Here is a 21,680-nt window from a genome sequence, read left to right on the forward strand (position 1 = left end):
CAGAAGCTCTGACACTGACTGTTTTACTGAGGCTACATTCACAGCGGGCATTGCGCTCCCTGTAAAAGCAGGAACACAAGGCTATGGAAGGGGAAATGGAAGCTTTGGAAGCCACACATTGTCAGCATACAGTGATATGTAAATGGAGGAATGCACTAGACTGACAAATGATGTGCCACAGAAAGCCAGAGTCACTGGTTGGGTTGTCACAATCAAAGGAGTGGAGTCCGGCATCACCTGAAGTATCAGTGCTCTTTTAATATTTTTGTATATACTATAGACTGTCACATTAATATAACATTTCGGAACGTATCACTGCTCCTTCTTCAAGCTGTGACTGATGCTCTGAAATGTATTGATGGGACAGTTTATGTAGAAAAAAGAGGCCTAACTAGAAATCACTGGGCCCACTTGCAAAAATTTGAATGCCTCCCCCCTGGGGCCCACTCAGGGCCGTTTTGGGGGGAAGGAGGGGTTGCAGCATGAGGGGAGAGCATTGGCCACCTACATCGGCAGGGAGGGAGGGGGGCCACTAACTCCATCGCTCACCTCAGGCTCTCCCCTCAGCGCTCCCCCTCTAGCATTAATAGGTGGCAGGAACATAGACATACCTCCATGTGTTTCACCCCGGAGGTCCGATCTCTAAGTGCCACAAGCTATTTCCTGATAAACAGGAAATAGCATCAGATGCTTAGAGAGAGGAACCTCCGACACGTGGAACGCATGGAGGTATGTCTGTGTTCCTGCCTACCGCTGCTGCCACCTATTAATGCTGGAGGAGGAGCGCTGAGGGGAGAGCCTGAGGTGAGGGAGGGGAGGAGTGGCCCCCCTTCCCGCCGATGTAGGTGGCCAATGCTCTCCCCTCATGTTGCAACCCCTCCTGCCCCCCAAAATGGCCCTAAGCGGGCCCCAGAGGGGCCCCAGCCAACCCCCAGTCAGTGAAAAGTATTGTCACTATCACTGTTAATGTGTGCATTTTGCAGTAACACACTGCATGCAGTAGGTTGGGATGCCGTACGCCGTTAAACTGCAATTCACTGGCCGAACTGTGAATGAAGCATAGATTTACCATTGCAGTGCAACATTCCACGCTACAATGCAGCCTTTTCATCAGCGCATCACTGTGAGCATAGCCTTAGGCCCCTTTTACACAATGGGTTATTACACAATGGTATGCGTTTTTTTTCCTCCTTAGCAGTGCATTGTGAAAATGCTTTTAGTTAAAATGCGTGTAGAAGGAACTGAGCCATAGGAAAACATGGGCATTACTTTAGAAAACAGTTGTCTTTGAGTTATAACTGAGAGCAACTTATTAAGGTCTTGTTCACATTAGGCAACGCATACGCCATGCAATCGGGACACAAACGCACCCGATCGCATGCCATTCGCGTTGCTGTGCGCTGCGCTGCTGATCCCATTCATTACAGTGAATGGGATTACCAATGAGCTTTTGCAAAAATGCATGCAGTAGTGCGATAGCGCATTGCACTGCTGCGCAGCTCGCATAGTCTGAACGTCAGAAGTGCTCTCTATGGGCTTGATTCACAAAAGAGTGCTAACTTTTAAGCACGGCCGTTTTCGCGCAAATTTTCGGCGTTTTCGCGTGAATTTTCGCGTTCGCGCGCAAGTAAACGTTTTCGCGCGAAAGTGGCTGGAAGTGGGACACTCGAGGGACCGCCGCAGGACACTTGCTCTTACTGTGGTGCCAACCCGCTTTTTTACTATCACTGTTTGCTCTCTATGTACTTCTGATGTTTTTGTTGATCGCATACTATACATGCTGCAAAAATGCGGACGGCAGTGTGTATAGTGTGAATGAGGCCTTAGTGTAAAAGGACCCTAAGTGCGGAGCTGCTTAACATTTTATTTCAAACAAACCAGGTAAACTAAGCCAAATCTGTGGCCCTAATCTTTGCAATTTGCAGAGGTGAACTGCGTGGATTACTGTTTTCTCATTAAAGGTAGAATTTCAACATTTTCTTTCTCCATTTTTTCTTAAATGTGTTTGTGAAAGTAAAGGATTAGCTCCATCATTTTGCTGCATGACTTGCTTGTTACAAAACAAAACAAAACAATGTCTCATTCTCAAATACTCAGACTCAATACAAATTGTTATCATGATGAATGAGAGGGTTACTGAAGCATAAAGTGATGCAGCAGTGCCAATGCTACGATGCAAACGTTTGCTCTGAGGTGATTTAAATCCGCCCAAATGCTTCTCTTATGCAATTGAAGGCAAAAAATAAAAGTCCATGTACACCAGCCCTTACATTGTTTCATACATTCTTATGTGTACCAACAGATGAAGGTCTCAAATATTGCTAAAGAAACCTTTGTGCTGTTGCTTTTATAAACAGGCAGTTAATGTGCCAGTCTTTTGAGAGGCTCATTCTGACAATTTCACAGTCCCGGGTGCATTCACAGCAGTGACTATTCCAGTGTTTTATTTTTAGATGTATGGTTTCAGATCTATTTCCTGGTTTCCTCCATTTTGCATGTCATTTTTGTAACAGTTTTTATATCAACAAAAGGAATGAAAATTATTAAAATAACAGATGAATGAAAAATATTATATGAAAATACTCATACAATGCAAAGAGCATTTATATGGACCATTAGCTATTCTTGGAAGCAAACCCAAATAATGCATTTTTTTTTACCAGGGGCTTTATTTGAATTTTCATATTGGTCAATAGGAATGCCCATGGTCAGTGGCCCGGGTCAGTATTGCAGCCAGATATGGCAGAGACAGGTGGCAAGCTTCTATTTACCTATCAAGCTAATAGAGAAAAATAAGAAATGTATTACATTTTAAAACAGGAAAATAGAAGAACCTGAAAAACAAAGATAAAAGCAGTATATAGATGTAAAAAGAAGTAAATATACAAAAACGTTAATACTTAAAGGGATAGGAGTATACAGAAGAAGAAGGAAAAATATAGATGTAAAAACAAATATACAGAATCAGAAAACAGGATATAGATAAAAATAGAAATGTACAGGCAAAACAATTAAGAAAAAGGATTTTCCTTAATATTTTTGAACATGTTTATTTTGGCGTTTTAACTATTAAACATAAATTTTAGAGAACATAAACAGTGTGTCCCCTCTCCCCAGCACACGTACAGTGGCTTGCAAAAGTATTTGGCCCCCTTGAAGTTTTCCACATTTTGTCACATTACTGCCACAAACATGAATCAATTTTATTGGAATTCCACGTGAGAGACCAATACAAAGTGGTGTACATGTGAGAAGTAGAACGAAAATCATACATGATTCCAAACATTTTTTTACAAATAAATAACTGAAAAGTGGGGTGTGCGTAATTATTTAGCTCCCTGAGTCAATACTTTGTAGAACCACCTTTAGCTGCAATTACAGCTGCCAGTCTTTTAGGGTATGTTTTTACCAGCTTTGCACATCTAGAGACTGAAATCCTTGCCCATTCTTCTTTGCAAAACAGCTCCAGCTCAGTCAGATTAGATGTGAACAGCAGTTTTCAGATCTTGCCACAGATTCGCGATTGGATTTAGATCTGGACTTTCACTGGGCCATTCTAACACATAGATATGTTTTGTTTTAAACCATTCCATTGTTGCCCTGGCTTTATTTTTAGGGTCATTGTCCTGCTGGAAGGTGAACCTCCGCCCCAGTCTCAAGTCTTTTGCAGACTCCAAGAGATTTTCTTCCAAGATTGCCCTGCATTTGGCTCCATCCATCCTCCCATCAACTCTGACCAGCTTCCCTGTCCCTGCTGAAGAGAAGCACCCCCAGAGCATGATGCTGCCACCACCATATTTGACAGGGGGGATGGTGTGTTCAGAGTGATGTGCAGTGTTAGTTTTCCACCATACATAGCGTTTTGCATTTTGGCCACAAAGTTCCATTTTGGTCTCATTGGACCAGAGCACCTTCTTCCACATGTTTGCTGTGTCCCCCACATGGCTTGTGGCAAACTGCAAACAGGACTTCTTATGTTTTTCTGTTAACAATGGCTTTCTTCTTGCCACTCTTCCATAAAAGCCAACTTTGTGCAGTGCATGACTAATAGTTGTCCTATGGACAGATTCCCCCACCTGAGCTGTAGATGTCTGCAGCTCGTCCAGAGTCACCATGGGCCTCTTGACTGCATTTCTGACCAGCGCTCTCCTTGTTCGGCCTGTGAGTTTAGGTGGACGGCCTTGTCTTGGTAGGTTTACAGTTGTGCCATACTCCTTCCATTTCTGAATGATCGCTTGAACAGTGCTCCTTGGGATGTTCAAGGCTTTGGAAATCTTTTTGTAGCCTAAGCCTGCTTTAAATTTCTCAATAGCTTTATCCCTGACCTGTCTGGTGTGTTCTTTGGACTTCATGGTGTTGTTGCTCTCAATATTCTCTTAGACAACCTCTGAGGCCGTCACAGAGCAGCTGTATTTGTACTGACATTAGATTACACACAGGTGCACTCTACTTAGTCATTCGCACTCATCAGGCAATGTCTATGGGCAAATGACTGCACTCAGACCAAAGGGGGCTGAATAATTATGCACACCCCACTTTGCAGTTTTTTATTTGTAAAAAAAAAATGGTTGGAATCATGTATGATTTTCGCTCCACTTCTCACGTGTACACCACTTTGTATTGGTCTTTCATGTGGAATTCCAATAAAATTGATTCATGTTTGTGGCAGTAATGGGACAAAATGCTGAAAACTTCAAGGGGGCCGAATACTTTTGCAAGCCACTGTATGTCCTGCCCCACATATGGGCTGATATTCCTCAGAGATTTCTGAGTGTGGGGCTCCACTCTCTGGACATTATTTGCCCAAGTGGTCTGTAAGAATGGGGGGCATTCTGCAATGGGAGGATGGAAAAGCCTCCAACTTTAAAAAAATGCTTCATATTATCTTAGCAAGTTGGCACCATAGACTTAATACATATAAATAGAACCAAAATTCTAACTTTTATGGCAAATGCTGGCTTTCCAGATTCAGGATTGGAATAGCAAAATCCAGCCTAGAATCCAAAAGCTGGAATTCCACCTCTCATCTCTATTACACACACTCTGTAGTAAACTTTGGCAGAACAATGATATGTGTGGAAACTGTCAGGTCTTTGCCCACATCACCAGTGTCTGCTCCTTAGCAACTTCCGGAGGTGCACATCATACTGACATCTTCCACACCTCCCAAAAAGTTGATTGTGTTCCACCGAGAGTGTCCTTCCACTTAAAGGTATAACTTGTATGACCGTGAATAACTGGAAAGCAGTGAAACCCACTAAGGGAGGCATACTGTTTATATGCGTTCTCGGGAAATATTGATGATCATTTGGGAATATTTTTTACCAGCTTATTAGAAAGATCTAGAAGATAGAGGATTTCCTTCCCCCCCCCCCCCCCCTAAAAGGGTATTTAACTGCGTACATGCAAAAAGGGCGTCGGGAAAAAAGGGAGCGGGGTGTAAACGACAAGTGGCAATAACGTTTATAAAAAATAATGTGTTGTATTTCATTTACAATAATGTTTTACAAATGAAAAAACATTAAATAATGTGTATGAGTTTGCAAACTGTAAAAACGATAATCTTCCCTATTTTGAAAGTGAAATTTATAATAATGTTTGTTAAAAAACGATAATATATGTATAATAATTATAATTGTATAATATTGTGTATAACCTTCATTTATTGTTTCTTCATGTAATAAAATCAGAAAATATTGTTTGTAACAATGAAAAATAACTGTAGTAAAACATTACTAACATTTTAGAACAACTAAACCTAACCCTACTCTGACACAGAACCCTCACCTGTACCTATCCCTAACACCTAGACCTCCCTGGTGATGCCTAACCACCCCCCTGGTGATGCCTAACCCTAACCACCCCCCTGGTGGTGCCTAACCCTAACCACTCCCCTGGTGGTGCCTAACCCTAAGACCTCCCTGGTGGTGCCTAATCCTAACCACCCCCCTGGTGGTGCCTAACCCTAACCACCCCCCTGGTGGTGCCTAACCCTAAGACCCCCCTGGTGGTGCTTAACCCTAAGACCCCCTTGTGGTGCCTAACCCTAAGACCCCTCTTAGTGATTGCTTTATTGTGTGGGTAATAATGTTTTACAAATAGTGACTGTAAAAAAAATATTACGATTTACTTACTGATCGCTTTATTATGTGAATAATAATCTTTTACAAACAGTAAGTCATAAAATTTTAAATAATGTTTTAGTTACATACGATAGATATGTTTAATATATTTGTAAACGTGATTTGTCACGAGTGCAGTTATGAAACGTTAATAATCTCCGGCGCAGTTATAAAATGTTAATAATCTTTGGCGCCCTTTTTTCCTGTTTGGCACCCATTAAACAATATTTATTATGGGAGTGAATAGCAGCGCCCTTTTTGTCCTCTAGCTGCCGGTGCCCTTTTTTCATGCTTCCATTTAACTTATGTAATTAATTTTACCACTATTGAAACCACTATTTAAACAAAGTGGAGAGGGCTCTAATAAGCTGGTAAAAAGATTCCCAAATGATCATAAAGAGTTCCTCTGTATAACCTGTCTCACATTATTTTTAATTCTAATGCGGAGTTCGCAATGTAAATTTGAGAATGCATATATATCCCTCCCTTAGTGGCTTTCACTGCCAACCAGTGCTCACCTATGAGTATATAAGTTGCGCCTTTACAACAGGACATTCTCTGGGGAACGCAGTGAACTTCCGGGAGGTGCGGAAGACGTCACTATGACGCGCACTTCTGGGAGTTGCTGCAGAGCAGACGCCAGTGATGTGGGCACTATAGGGGGCAATGCTATTAATTTCTAGACCGGGAAGCCCATTATGCCACATTGCCTCTGAAGACGCTTCGTTAGTGAATTGGTTTTTAGGTGGGCCACTGCTCCCACACCACCCCACAGCTTCACCACGGAAGCGGGCATGTAAACTATGCTATGCTATTGTATGTTTAAGCGATTGAGCCTTTGGAATAAAGCTCTTTTATGTGAGAATCACTGTGTCGGTAATCTTCTTTCTATGCAACAGGGCGTTTCCATTTCAGAGGGATTATTGCTCTTGCAGCATTGACCATATGGATTATAATTCATTTTTTATAACTTTTCACAGAGGTATTACTATCATTTAGCAATATACTGTTAAGGGTTTAGTTTAGGGTAGTTTAAAATAGGAAATTTGCTCAATAAACAGATGGTCTTGTCTCCAGAACGGCTGAATGGGTGGACATGACCAGAAAATGTGTAAAATAGAGCCCTCAGTGTACCTACATATCCATCACAAATCCAACTTTGAAGGGAAATTTGTATGTAGCACTGTGGGGGTTCTGTACCATTGTAGCTTGTGAGTTTTGATGCTCAGTGACCCTTTGTGATTCAGGATGAAGATCTTCAGGCATTGATTGTCGTCTACAGGCCTACCCATATCCCTCTCCTACTTAAAGAGAACCTGTACTGAGTAAAGTTATTTAAAATAAACACATGAGGTAACTTCAAATGAACATTACATAGTTACCTTGCCATCAGTTCCTCTCAGAAGCTCACCATTTTCTTCTTACAGTGATCCCTTCCAGTTCTGACAATATTTTGTAAGAACTGAAATATATCAGTTGCTGTCAGTTATATATCAGTTGCTGTCAGTTACAGCTGAGAGGAGAACTGATGTGTCCATGTTTCCCAATGGCTCAAGTGGGCAATGTTACAGTTTAACAGTTAACAGTGTGCTGACCAGGAAGCTGTTATGGGGTAATAGCCATTTTCAAAATGGAGGACAGAGAATTTCATTGATCACAGTGGACAAACAGGATGCAGGAGAGGAAAAATAGATTGAGGAGTAGACTACACAGGAGGTAAGTATGACTTGTGTATGTTTATTTTGACTTTTAATTTTCAGTTCAGGTTTTCTTTAAACTCATACTGAGTTTTCCCAGCCCAAAAGGATGTAAGCAGCATCTGAGAAGTCAAAGAGACCAGACATCTATAGGAGCCCTCACTAAGAGCTAATGATTTAAAATCTGTGAGTAAAGTAGTCCAATTCAGTTTACTTTTAAAGGAAGGCAGGAAATGACACACGTGGAAATATTGCCATGTATTCATGTGTACACTTTCTCTTAGCTGAGTCATATCAGCTAATGATCTAATAGATCCATTCTGGAAAAGTATTATAACCTAGGGAAACATTACCATTATTGGGAAAATTTGTAAAAATGGAAAACTCATAAATATAAAATGTACATTTGATCAAGAATAAGATGCACTATGCATTTATTTTTTCATATGTTGCTATCACCTACAGTAGATAGTTATAATCTGAGAGATCTGATAGGTTTTGGAGTAATCCATCTCCTCATAAAGGATTCTCAGGGTATTCTTTATTTTCAAAACCACTTACCGAGTGGCAGTTGCTTGGTCCAACTGCCAAAATAGTATGCAAAGGAGTAGGGAGGCTGGCTGGTATCTTTATATTGGACCTTTACAGGGAGTGTTTTTGTAAAGAAAAAAGAACATTTTGATAAACGCCATGAGGAGAGACTAGTCTGAAACCTGTCAGATTGCTACTGCTTACTGACAGTGACAACAACATAGGAAAAAGGTAATTTGTAGTACATTATACTCAGAAAGAATTCACACATATGTGTATACACGTGTTTTAAATCTTACAAATTTTCATGATAATGGTCCTTTAAGAATTTTTTTGACGTCTAGGTCTCACCGGGGAAGGAAACAACTATTCACTGCAAAAACTAAGCTTATTTATGTAACGATTGTGGAATTATTTCTGTGGTCAGCGCACAGGATGCACGCTGACACTGCGGAAATCCTCCACAAGCGTATAATCTGAGAGAACCCAGCAATGGTGCTATGCACCTGTAGAGGGGAATTCCTGCCGGCAGATGGAGCTGTGGAGAACAGAGGAACGACCCCTCTGTACTGCCACAGATGCCAGATAGGAATTGTACGAGGGGAAGCAATGCAGGGCAAGATAGCCCTTAAAGAGAGAGAGCACAGAGACAGAATGTATGTGTGTCCACCAATCTAGTCGCCACCCAGCGACGATGAACACACAACAGTGAAGACCAAGTGGGAAAGCAATCGCAAGAGATGGCGATTGCTAACAGCGACACAAGACTGAATAAACACAGAAAAGGAATGTATGTATGTCCACCAATCTAGTCGCCACCCAGCAACAGCGAACACACAACAGCGGAAAGCAAGTGAGAACGCAATTGCAAGAGATGACGATTGCCAATAGTGACACAAGACCGAATTAGACAGTGCACAAGTGTAGCAGGAAAGGCATAACAAATAACAATGATGAGAACATAAAGGAAAATAACAAACGCTAGCTAAACGCGAACACCGCACTCATTCGCAACAGCGAACGCGTTTAATCACGATCACTACGCGTTAGGCGCCCAGTGATAAGCGTGCCACCCTAACTAACCAAAGTACACAAACACGAAATAGAGAACGCGAACGCTTGCTAAACGGTTACCTCACCGAGCCTACAGCAAGCGTTCGTACCAGACAAGACAGACAGACAGATGGGGCTACCAGTACCGCTGGTCTGGCTAGCACCCCTAAGGCAGAATATAGAAGGAACCACCGCTGCTACCGCTAGAGCGGATGCGATCCAGACAGACAATCAGATGGGGCTACCAGTAGCAACCGCTGCTCTGGTTAGCACCCCTAAGGCAGAATACAGAAGGAAGCACTGCCACTACCACTAAGGTGAATGCAATCCAGACAGACAAACAAATGGAGCAGCCAGCAGCAACCGCAGCTCTGGCCTACACTCCCAGACAGACAGAACGATTTCCTGTCGACCGCCGCTGGCGACAAGACAATCGAGGCAGAGAAACAGAACAAGGCACTACAAATAATACAACCTGACTGCACTCGAAGGGATGCCTAGTGCAGTCCCAAGGAATTACTCTAAGATAATCTTTAGCAAACGATAGCAAAGGCTGACACTCCAGGTGTTAGCAGGAACAAACCATCATGACCAGCAAAGGATCCTGGGAGAACATGGTATTTATACTGCAAGCCTTCAAAGGAGGCAGCTAGGCAATTTGCATGACAAGTGTATGCAAATTCCTCAGTGACAGAGCAAGTCTGAAATTTTCAAAGTAAAGACAGGACTCTTTTCCAGAGACCTGCAGCCCTCAGACTTAAGGAATGGTCAAACAGCTGTCTGTCTGTGCAGACAGCTGAGCGGATCATTACAATTTAGAGAAGATTTCAGCTTCATCTGTGTTTTTTTTTTGTAAGTCACATAAAACTAATGCTTAGAGGATTCGCATGTCCTTACCTGTTCACAAAAAAAAGAAATAAACTTGCAGAGATGTTTTATAAACATTTTCTTATTCAAAATATGAAATAAAATGTTTCTATTTTTAACAATAATTTTTTTATTAAAATTTTTCACAAAGTTACAATTTTCAAAGAAACACTGTGGCAGGTTAAAACAATCAGGCAGGTATGGATACAAATAATGTATAGTCATAGATAATGTATAGGGGACATCTGCCACTACTAGTAGTCACAATAAAGCTAGATGACATTCTGTCGAAGGCAGCCCGAACTGTTCTGCTTCCTATGGGTGATAGTAATTCTGTGTGTCAACGCACCTTAACACTGGCACAAAAAACACAAACTATATGATGCAGGGATGGATGACCAGCTGAGCTTATAATGGAAAATGAAATTTCAAATTTTGTATTGCATAATTAATGTCAATTATAATTAAAACTTGACTTATTTTTCCAAGCAAAACATTTTATTCCTTGAATTCCATCTTAACCACTTGAGGACCCACCCTTTACCCCCCCTTAAGGACCAGCGCTGTTTGTTGTGATCTGTGCTGGGTGGGCTCTGCAGCCCCCAGCACAGATCAGGGTGCACGCAGAGCGATCAGATCGCCCCCCCTTTTTCCCCCCTATGGGGATGATGTGCAGGGGGGGTCTGATCGCTCCTGCGTGCAGGCTAGTTGCGGGGGGGGCACCTCAAAGCCCCCCTCCGCGGCGACATTCACCCCCCTCCCTCTCCTAGCTCTCCCCCCCGGTGATCCGGGCTGCACAGGACGCTATCTGTCCTGTGCAGCCAGTGACAGGACGTCCCCTGTCACATGGCGGCGATCCCCGGCCGCTGATTGGCCGGGGATCGCCGATCTGCCTTACGGCACTGCTACGCAGCAGCGCCGTACAATGTAAACAAAGCGGATTATTTCTGCTTGTGTTTACATTTAGCCTGCGAGCCGCCATCGGCGGCCCGCAGGCTATTCACGGAGCCCCCCGCCGTGAATTGACAGGAAGCAGCCGCTCGCGCGAGCGGCTACTTCCTGATTAATCAGCCTGCAGCTGGCGACGCAGTACTGCGTCGCTGGTCCTGCAGCTGCCACTTTGCCGACACACGGTATAAGCGTGCGGTCGGCAAGTGGTTAATACATTTATTTACTACCAAAAATTTATAGGAAAACACTGCTTTAATATATATACCAATTGTCTATATCAGTGCTGTCCAACTTCATGGGCATCGAGGGCCAAATTTTTTTCTGACTACATGGTGGATGTCCGACTTCCCCGCCCCAACTCCACTCCCATCCCCAGACTCCGCCCCAACTGTCCACCCCAGTATAAGTAGCCAAGTGTAGGTGCCCAGTACAGGTAGGCAAGTACAGGTGCTCAGTGCAGGCAGCCAAGTATAGGTGCTTAGTACAGGTAGCTCAGTATAAGGCCCAGGATAGGAAGCTCAGGATAGGTAGCTCAGTATAAGGCTCAGGATAGGTAGCTCAGTATAAGGCTCAGGATAGGTAGCTCAGTATAAGGCTCAGGATAGGTAGCTCAGTATAAGGCTCAGAATAGGTAGCTCAGTATAAGGCCCAGGATAGGTAGCTCAGTATAAAGCCCAGGATAGGAAGCTCAGTATAAGGCCCAGAATAGGTAGCTTAGTATATGGCCCAGGATAGGTAGCTCAGGATAAGGCCCAGGATAGGTAGCTCAGTATAAGGCCCAGGATAGGTAACTCAGTATAAGGCCCAGGATAGGAAGCTCAGTATAAGGCCCAGGATAGGTAGTTCAGTATAAGGCCCAGGATAGGTAAAGGTGCTCAGTTTAGCAATAACTTACCTCGCTCCAGCGATGGGGCTTGTCACCATTTTTCCTCCTTCAGCCGCGGCTCTTCTGATAAGCAGAGGGGACGAGTTATGATGAGAGCGCTGCGTTCCAATTACAAACATGCCCGCGTCCTATCAAATTCTGCTGCGCTGCTTCTGGCCAATCAGGGAAGGGATGGAGCGGGGAGATGCGTGGCTGAAGAGAAGAGAGCCTCTCCCCTTCAGCCGCGCATCTCCCTGCCCCATCCCTTGCCTGATTGGCTGCTAGCAGCGCTGGCAGAAGAAACAGTTACTGGCAGCAAAATTTGATGGGACGTGGCTTAGTGGCCTCGATCTACCCATACCCACACCGCTGGGAAAAAAAAACGGAGAGGTAGTAAGTCGCAGGAAGACTCCTGGCAGGCCGGATGTGGCCCGCGGGCTGCCAGTTGGATGGCGCTGGTCTATATATTAAGTAAATGATCTCTGCTAAACCAAGACAATGGCTGGTTTGTACGTTTATGTCTGTAAAACTGATTTATGTAGGTTTCAATCTCTGTATTTGCTTTTAGCAATGCTGACTGGAGCCACACCTGTTGCAACACTCCTTTTTTGTAATTAAACAACATTATTTGTCATATTTTATATATTCTATGTAACATTATTATAATTTCCTTCTAATGCCTTCAATGCAAATAGCTTATTATGTACATATTTTTTGTAAATTCACACTAACCATAATTAACCTTATGGTAAGTGTAAAAATACACTCGCAATAATTTACAATTTTGAAATGCAAACTCGGAATTAGCAAAATTCATTAAAAAAAATTCCTGCTGTATTTTGAAATGTCATTGTATTTGGAATTTGACGATTCCAACCATCCCTATATAAAAGTACTGCCTTGAAAATATCTATCCAAAGATGTGGGCTGGCCACAAACTATTTTGGAAGTTATACTGAGCATTTGTTATTCAGCTCATCTTTTGAAAAGGAAAAAAATCCTAAAGAGATGATGGACTAGTCCAAAGCCAGTCAGATTTGTATTACCTTCTGTAAGTGGAAGCAACATTAGAAAAAAAGTTATTTATAGTGCATTTTGCTCTGGGACCAATGCATATCTTTTATATATGTATTTTAAATGTTTCACTCTTCTGTGACAGTGGTCCTTTAAGTATGAACTGGTAGCCTTACAGACTTTTTGTTATGTCGGAAAACAAAATCTCTTTTCTGCTTACAACACTTATCAACCAAAGCAGCAGAAAGAATTACAACAAATAAGTATGGTACATTAAACAATATTTCTAATTAATAATATTTTTTTTACTAAATATATGGAGACACTATCCTTTACATTGGAATTCCTTAATATGAAACATTATAAACAAAGCAATTCAAAGTTAACCCAAAATTAGAATATGGTACCCAAGGAAGGTTTAATTTAAGACCAGATGTACAGATACAGTAACTTACTTTATCTCATAGTTTATTGTCACTTCAGGTTTGCTTAAAAGCTCATCTCCAGGCATGGATCTAAAATTTCATCTATTAGCTTGGAAATCACAGTGCTCAGATAATTTTTTGTGTGTGAAAGGAGGCTTACCTAAAATGTTCAGTTCAGTAAGACAAAGAGAAACGCTTATATCGTGCTTTTCTCCTGGCGGACTCAAAGCACCAGAGCTGCAGCCACTAGGACACGCTCTATAGGCAGTAGCAGTGTTAGGGAGACTTGCCTAAGGTCTCCTGCTGAATAGGTGCTGGCTTACTGAACTGGCAGAGCCGAGATTCAAACCCTGGTATCCGGTGTCAGAGGCAGAGCCCTTAACCATTACACTATCCAGCCACATTAATTTCTTTTGGGTGTGGCTGCTTATTATTGATGACTTTTTTGCATTATCCTCACTGTTCAAACTGTAAGGGGGGAAGGAACAGTGTGAATCTCCCTGAGAAGATTGTAGCCTATAACACAGACAAGTGATTTATTTGATATTAGCTAACCACCTCTATGCATCAGCATCTGAGTGTCTACACAAATCTAGATAAACATTTAAGCCTGGAATGGAGACTTAAAGAAAGTAAAATGCTACTAATATTCCATTTACTCAGAGCCTGTTTTACGTCTTGATTCCTCAAACAGTAAATAATGGGATTTAACATCGGTATAATTATCGTATAAAACACAGAGACTACCCAGTCTTGGGCTCCTGAATACACAGATATTGGCCGTAAGTATGTAAAGAATGTTGGGCAGTACAATACAGCTACACAGGTAAAGTGAGAGGCACAGGTGGAGAGAGATTTGTATCTACTTTGCGAGCTAATTCTAAATACAGCTCTTAGAATACAGAAATATGATATTACTATACAGATCAAAGAGCCAACTTCTATGGAACCAGCAACAACATAAGCCAAAACTTGATTAAGGAAAATATCTTTGCAGGACAGTTTCAAAATAGGATTTGCATCACAGAAGAAATGGTTGACTTTATTTGACTTGCAGAATGGTAGGGTAAAGGCAAAACATGTATGGATCAATGAATTAATAAATCCTATAGTGTGTACTGAGAAGATTAACCATAAACAACTTGCTTTGTTGATAAGACTTGTGTAATACAATGGTTTGCATATGGCTGCATAGCGATCATAGGCCATTACTGCCAGTAACATACCTTCAGAGCTTGCAAGGTCTATGAATAAGAACATCTGTGTGGCACAGCCAATTATGGAGATTGTCTTCCTTACAGAGAAGATGATGACAATAGCGTTGGGTGTAATAGCAGATGAATAAAGGATGTCTATTAGAGACAAATTCATGAGGAAAATGTACATTGGCAGTTGAAGACCAGGAGTTACCAGAATTAACAGAATCATCAGAAAATTGCCCAGCAGGGTCACCAGATACACTAATAAGCAAAGCAAAAACACAGGAAGCTGTAGGCTCGGGTCAGAGGAGAGACTAGAAAGGACAAACTCACTCACAGTTGTGTTCCACAAACTCATAGTTTTCTGCTCCATCTGCATAAAAATAAGAATAAATAATATAGTATACTGTACAAATAAATATGCTGTGGCAGGACAAAACATTAGGATTATATACAGTGCAGGCACAAAGTGAAGCAGGTCATTTCGGCGCACGGCGTTTAGCAGGGAGTGCGAGAGCTGGGCGCTGCTATAGCAGTAATGCTATAGTGTGCGGGGCGTGAAAGGGTAATTCAGGATTCCCGCGATTGTTGGACCCAGAATTACTTCAACTCGGAGGGGGAATAGTGTTCAACGCCACCAGGAATTTTAGCAGCAGCAGGGTGAGCCCTTTGCAATTTTTGAGCGAATCACCAGTGATGGCAGTGAGATCACTGCCATATACTTTACATTACACTGGCGCTTTTAAAAGTGCTAGTGATCGCCGGCGTTTCAGCTATCCGCGGTAAACCTCCGCGAACCGCCCCAGTGTGAATGGGCCCTTAGATGTCAAGCCCCAGGAGCTGGCTTCTGGCATCTAACATGGGACTGCCCCATATTACTCCCTTCTATAGTGACCTTATTTCTTTCCTATCTAGAATACTGAATAGACTTATTTTTACCTCTACTTACTAAGAGACAATGGGCCAAATGCAATTCACTTTTTCACCGGAGTTTTCTCCGAGGTGAAATTTTCAAACTTCTCAATAAAATGCCTTCTAAACAACCAGCAAGCAAACACATACGCAAAGTAATTTTGATAACACCTTTTCACCTACATTTTGGTACTTTTTCAATTGCAGAGTGCTAAAACGTTATTATAAATCGAAGATAAAAAATTTTCTCCTAGGAGAAAATTTAGGATAGAAAGTTAATTGCATATGGCCCAATGGGTATACAAGGTGCAAAAAGCTATAGTTTTCTATTGGATGATACCCACTGCTGCCACTATTTCTAACTGGAAAAATATCAATAATCAAATAATTCCTTCTGAAAAAATTAACGAAAAAAGAATGGCTTCACAAAATGTAGGATAAATGGCTTCCTGTAACACAGTCTCTGCAGAAGCTACACTACCATTTTTTTTGCGCTGTAATTTGATCTACTGGATACTTGTAATATGATCTGGTACAGTGCTCTGTCTGTAAGTGTTTAAAAGCCTGGCTGCCTGTATGTGCCGATGTTTACCGTATATTTTATGCCACTACACGGTTATTTGCTCGTACTTTGTATATTTTTGGATTGTATTCATGATTCAAATATTATTCAAAAAGAGTTAAAGAAAAGTATACCTTACGGTGCTTCAACAGCATAGAGTCACTAAAATGTTAAGGTAAAACTTCGAGACTTTGCTTTTATAAAACAGGCGCTTGGCACAGGCAGTCTTCTGAGATACTTATTCTAGTAATGACACAGTCCCATGTGAATTTACCGCAGGGATTATTCTGGTATCTCTCTGCTAATTGCTAATGTTAATCTGTTATTTTTAGATGTACATATTCTGATCTATTCCTGGCTTGTTCTTTCTTGATTGCAGAATTATTTTATTTTTTATGTAGCAGTTTTCTTTACTTAAAGTGGAATGAAACACTGCTTTTTAAATCATAAAAAAAGAAATCAATGTAACATTGATTCAAATGTATATAATTCACCCCCCCCCCCCCCTAATAAGTAATAATTGCACATCCAGGAATAAGTATCTTTTTGAGCCTGAAGTCTCTTAGTAACTGATGCCGATTAGGCATCACCTACTTGAAGCAGGTGATAAGGCTCTGTCACTCATTAGCTGTCAGCTTTATTTGTTTGTTGCTGTTTTTTCTTGTTTATTTTAAAATAAGGGTATTAAAGAGACTCTGTAACACAATTTTGTGCCTTATTTCTTCTGTCCTATAAGTTCCTATACCTGTTCTAATGTGGTCTGTCTTACTGCAGCCTTTCCTACTTGCACTGTCTCTTTAATAAATCTTATCTCCTTTCCTCTGTCGTGTCTGTCGGGCTAAGGCTGGAATGTGTGGAATGTGCAGCACTGCTTGTCATTGGCAGAAGCTTTACACACACCCTCCAAGCCCTGCATGAGAACAAACCAGATAGCTGTTCACAGCCTATGATACTGTGGTTAGAAGCCATGTCATTTGTTTGTAAACACTGCCTAAAACTGTTAATTACAAACCAGGATTGCAGCAGGGAGTGGCAGAAACAGCACAGAGGGGCCCAGGGGAAAATAAGGAATAGAATGGTATGCTTTTTATTGTAAGAATATTAGAGTACAGATTCTCTTTAAAAAATGCATTGGGCCTATCCCCAAAGGCTTTGTTAAACGCTTGTCCCCCTGCAGACTGTTATAGCCAGGATGGTGGAGCCAACCTGTGGGGGGGGGGGGGGGGGAGACTACCATTGCACATCGTTGACCACTTCTTGCTGCAGCTCTGCTGAACACCATCGGCATCATCTTCCCCCATAGCATAAAAATACGTATCCATCTGCCATGTTGCAGTAAATGGAATGTAGGGTCCGAACTTGCTGCCTTTTTCAGGAATGGCCGGGTGCACGTACCCAATGAAAGCCTATGAGAATGGACAGTGTTCATTCTCGGTAGGCTGGTAACCGTGTAAGCTTTGATCACTGTCATCACGCAAATACTCATATGCCTCCCGGCTTTGCTGCTGCTTACTCCTGTGCTTGGTCCCCGGAAACAGATCGGTGCCGGGTATAAGCCTGGAGATCCCCATTAGGTTGCAAAAGACCAATGCGAATTCTCAGCAACAGCGATGGACAGAGAGGATGCTCATTGGTTCATGGTGGAGCAATGAAAATTCTCTCTGTTGCTAGGGAGGATTGGTCTATTGAATTCATAAGGGGAAACTCATGCTCCTGTAGGTCCCAGTGTTTAAGCTCTAGGCCCCAGGAGTCAGTAGCAGCAGAACCTGGGGTACATGTGAGTATCGGCAATCACGATCGAAGAGGAAGGACTGATGGGCAAATTAAATGCAAAGCGGACAGCGCAGATGTGAGATAGAGCAAAGCCATGCTGTTTTGCATCCACTTCAAGTGAGAGCTGAACCTTACTCATGTTTTATGTTGGTGGATGAATTTCACATTATTTGCTGATTGGATAAGAGCTGACCGGGCCCTGTGAGACTGGTTGGCTCCAGCTGGGGTGGGCATGAGCACCACCCGTTAACCTAAAAGCACCACACGCATTACCGGGAGAATGCGTTTTGCGGTAGCATACATAGCACTAATGGGTTAATGGGCGGTGCTACTCTGGCATTAGTACCAGAAACATTGCCATGGCTTCCTGCACACTGCAATCTTACAGCAGGATGGTGAATCAGGGCCTTTGTCAAGGTCCATGGTATGGGGGGCTCTTGGATTGGACAAGGTCTCTAGGGGAGAGGGGGAGGCTTGGCCACCTCTCTGCAGAGGTGGCCAAGCCTCCCCCTCTCCCCTAGAGACCTTGTCCAATCCAAGAACAAGGGGCTCTACTCCACCTCTGGTGCTCCAGGAGGTGGGGGGCTCATAGTGGCATCTGGGAGTCTCCTTTAAGAAGGGGACCCCCAGATACCAACACCCTCCGCAGGAGAAGGAGTATAGGGTTTCAAACCCCTTACTCATTTCCACAAAAAGTTAAATTAAATAAAAACACAACCATGAAAAAAGTCCTTTAATATTCTTAAATAACCATAAATACTTACCTTTAAAACATGTTCCCATGTCAATATCTTTGGAAATGGTCCCACGCCAATATCCTCTAGATACCTACATACCTTGATGTCACTCGCATCTTGAAATTTGGCTCCAAGGCTCCCCATTGGTCTATTAACAGACCTATGGGAATCCTCAAGCTTCCCATTGGTCTATTAATAGACCAATGGGCAGCCCTGGAGTCAAATTTAAGGATGCTTGTGGCTCTATCTATACTTAGTATATTTATATAGATATTCAATCAAGGTATCTAGAGGATATTAATGTGGGACCATTTCCGAGGAAATTGGCATGGAATAATTTTTTGTAAAGATACGTTTTTATGGTTATGGTTAACTTATGGTTAAAGGGAACCTGAAGCGAGTAAAATTATTTAAAATAAACACATGAGGGAGCTGCAAATGAATATTACATCGCCATCAGTTCCTCTCAGAAGCTAACCCTTTTCTTCTTACAGTGATCCCTTCCAGTTCTGACAATATTTTGTCAGAACTGAAATAGACCAGTTGCTGTCAGTTATATATCAGCAGCTGTCAGTTACAACTGAATGTGCAAGGTAATGTCCATGTTTCCCTATAGCTCAAGTGGGTGATATTACAGTTTAACAGTGTGCTGACGAGGAAGCTGTTATGGGGTAATGGCCATTTTTAAAATGGAGGACAGAGAATTCCATTGATCACAGTGGACAAACAGGACGCATGAGAGGAGAATGAGGTTGAGAAGTACACAGGAGGCAAGTATGACCTGTGTATGGTGATTTTGACTTTTAATTTTCAGTTCAGATTCTCTTTAAGTAAGAACATTAAAACACTTTTTTTAGGGGTTGCGTTTTTAATTTCATTTGAGTCTTTGTGGAAATGAGTAAGGGGTACTGTGTGCCCCTATACTCACTTCTCCTGGGGAGGGGGCTGGTATCTGGGGGTCCCCTTCTTAAAGGTGAAACAATCCACCTAATTATTGTATTTAATATTGTAATTGCAGCGATTTTAATATTTCTAGTTCTTTTTGTCAATACTATTATCATTTCATATGTGAACCTCCAATTAATATTACTTTTAAGAAACAGTATTGTTTTTGTTTAGTCTAGTATGTGAGGGGATCCATGCTGGAATGAATTATCCAACCAAGTGACACCAACCCATGTTACACCTCTGCTTACTGCTTTTAGCACAGAAGTGCTAGGAGGTACCATTTCATGGATATTCTGTATCATAAAGTTCACTTAAAAAGTCTGCTTAAAGGGAATGTCTGAACAGTAGTTCTTGCATGGCAGGGACCCCGGGCCGGTGGCTGAGAGCTGAGCTCCAGCATGGGACATGTCGGCTGAAAGGGCCTGGAGGAAGTACCGTGTAAGTAGATTTTTTTTTTATTGCATGGATTTCCTTTAAGGCCTGTACACATGCCAGATGGATCTTGACTGAGTGGGCTAATAATAACTGCCTCTGTCGAGAATCCAGCATGTGTCTGGCAGCCCCACCATCTGTCCCAGCGGATCACTTTGGCCAAGTGACAGGCAATTGTGCAGGCATTTGTACAATCTCCAAACGAGTTTGGAGGAATAACATTTAAAGTGTACCTGAGTCATGTGGGGGTAGAAGATTTTAACTTACCTAGGGCTTCTTCCAGCCACCTGTAGTCCGTCAGCTCATTGGTGTCCTTCCAGTCCCCTCCATTCTTCTGCAGTCATCCCTGGTAGAGTCCCCGACTAAGCTGGTCGGAGACTACTGCGGATGTGCAGCCCTGATGCCGCACTTTCTTGGTCACGCTCCCAGGTGTTCTGTGCCTGCGCAATTACAAGATTTAACTAAATGTGCAGGCGCTGAATGCTCCCTGCCACAGGAGCGCAATTGAGGAGGTGTGGAGAATGGAGGAGACCACATGGACACTGAAGTAGCTGTGGGACTAGAGGGAGCTAGAAGAAGCCCCAGGTAAGTATAAATCCACCTGCTCCTCTAATGACAGGTTTAATTTACAATCGTGGTACTTTGCAATTCAGAAATCACAAGCGGCTTCCGAAACCAAGAAGCTGCTCATATTGGGCTCTGGGCTGAATGGTCATTTCTCTACCTTATTCATAAACTAATTGACAATAGAGATGTCGCGAACCTCCAATTTTCAGTTCGCGAACCCCGGTTTGCGGAAAAGTTCGTGAACCGCAATAGACTTCAATGGGGATGCGAAATTTGAAAAATAGAAAAAATTATGCTGGCCACAAAAGTGATGGAAAAGATGTTTCAAGGAGTCTAACACCTGGAGGGGGGCATGCGGAGTGGGATACATGCCCAAAGTCCCGGGGGAAAATCTGGATGTGACACAAAGCAGCGTTTTAAGGGCAGAAATCACATTGAATGCTAAATTGCAGGTCTAAAGTGCTTTAAAACATCTTATACATCAATCAGGGAGTGTAATTAGAGTTCTGCTTCACACTGACACACCAAACTCACTGTGTAACGCACCGCAAACAGCTGTTTGCGTAGTGACGGCCGTGCTGGACTGATGCGCAACATGGCCAGAGTGCAGGCCGAGGCCGTTTTCCAGCCCATATGGTCGCCGGGCTGTGGTAGCTCAATGATAGAACAACAGTGACTGTCCAGCTGATCAAATTTGGTCTGTCCACAATGAAGCAACAACCTTATTATCTTCTTGTATGTAGATAGGCATAGGTAGGAGTCCCAGTATAGGTAGGTAGGCATAGGTAGGTGCCTCAGTAGTTAGCTAGGCATAGGTAGGTGTCCCAGTATAGGTAGGTAGGCATAGGTAGGTGCCTCAGTAGTTAGCTAGGCATAGGTAGGAATCCCAGTATAGGTAGGTAGGCATAGGTAGGTGTCCCAGTAGTTAGCTAGGCATAGGTAGGAGACCCAGTATAGGTAGGTAGGCATAGGTAGGTGTCCCAGTAGTTAGCTCGGCATAGGTAGGAGTCCCAGTATAGGTAGGT

The 21,680-nt window shown here is 42.6% G+C and overlaps 1 protein-coding gene across 1 annotated transcript in view; it reads right to left on the minus strand.

The window, feature by feature from the left end:
- Window positions 1–15,082, minus strand: part of LOC137562267 (olfactory receptor-like protein COR4) — a 33,992-nt gene extending 18,910 nt beyond the window's left edge. Inside the window, exon 1 of the mRNA XM_068273600.1 lies at window positions 14,449–15,082. Within this exon, the coding sequence (XP_068129701.1) occupies window positions 14,449–15,082 (634 nt within the window). The remainder of the gene's footprint in view (window positions 1–14,448) is intronic.
- Window positions 15,083–21,680: the final 6,598 nt, after the last annotated feature.

Source organism: Hyperolius riggenbachi, chromosome 3 (genome assembly GCF_040937935.1).
Source record: "Hyperolius riggenbachi isolate aHypRig1 chromosome 3, aHypRig1.pri, whole genome shotgun sequence".
NCBI classification, from domain to species: domain Eukaryota; kingdom Metazoa; phylum Chordata; class Amphibia; order Anura; family Hyperoliidae; genus Hyperolius; species Hyperolius riggenbachi.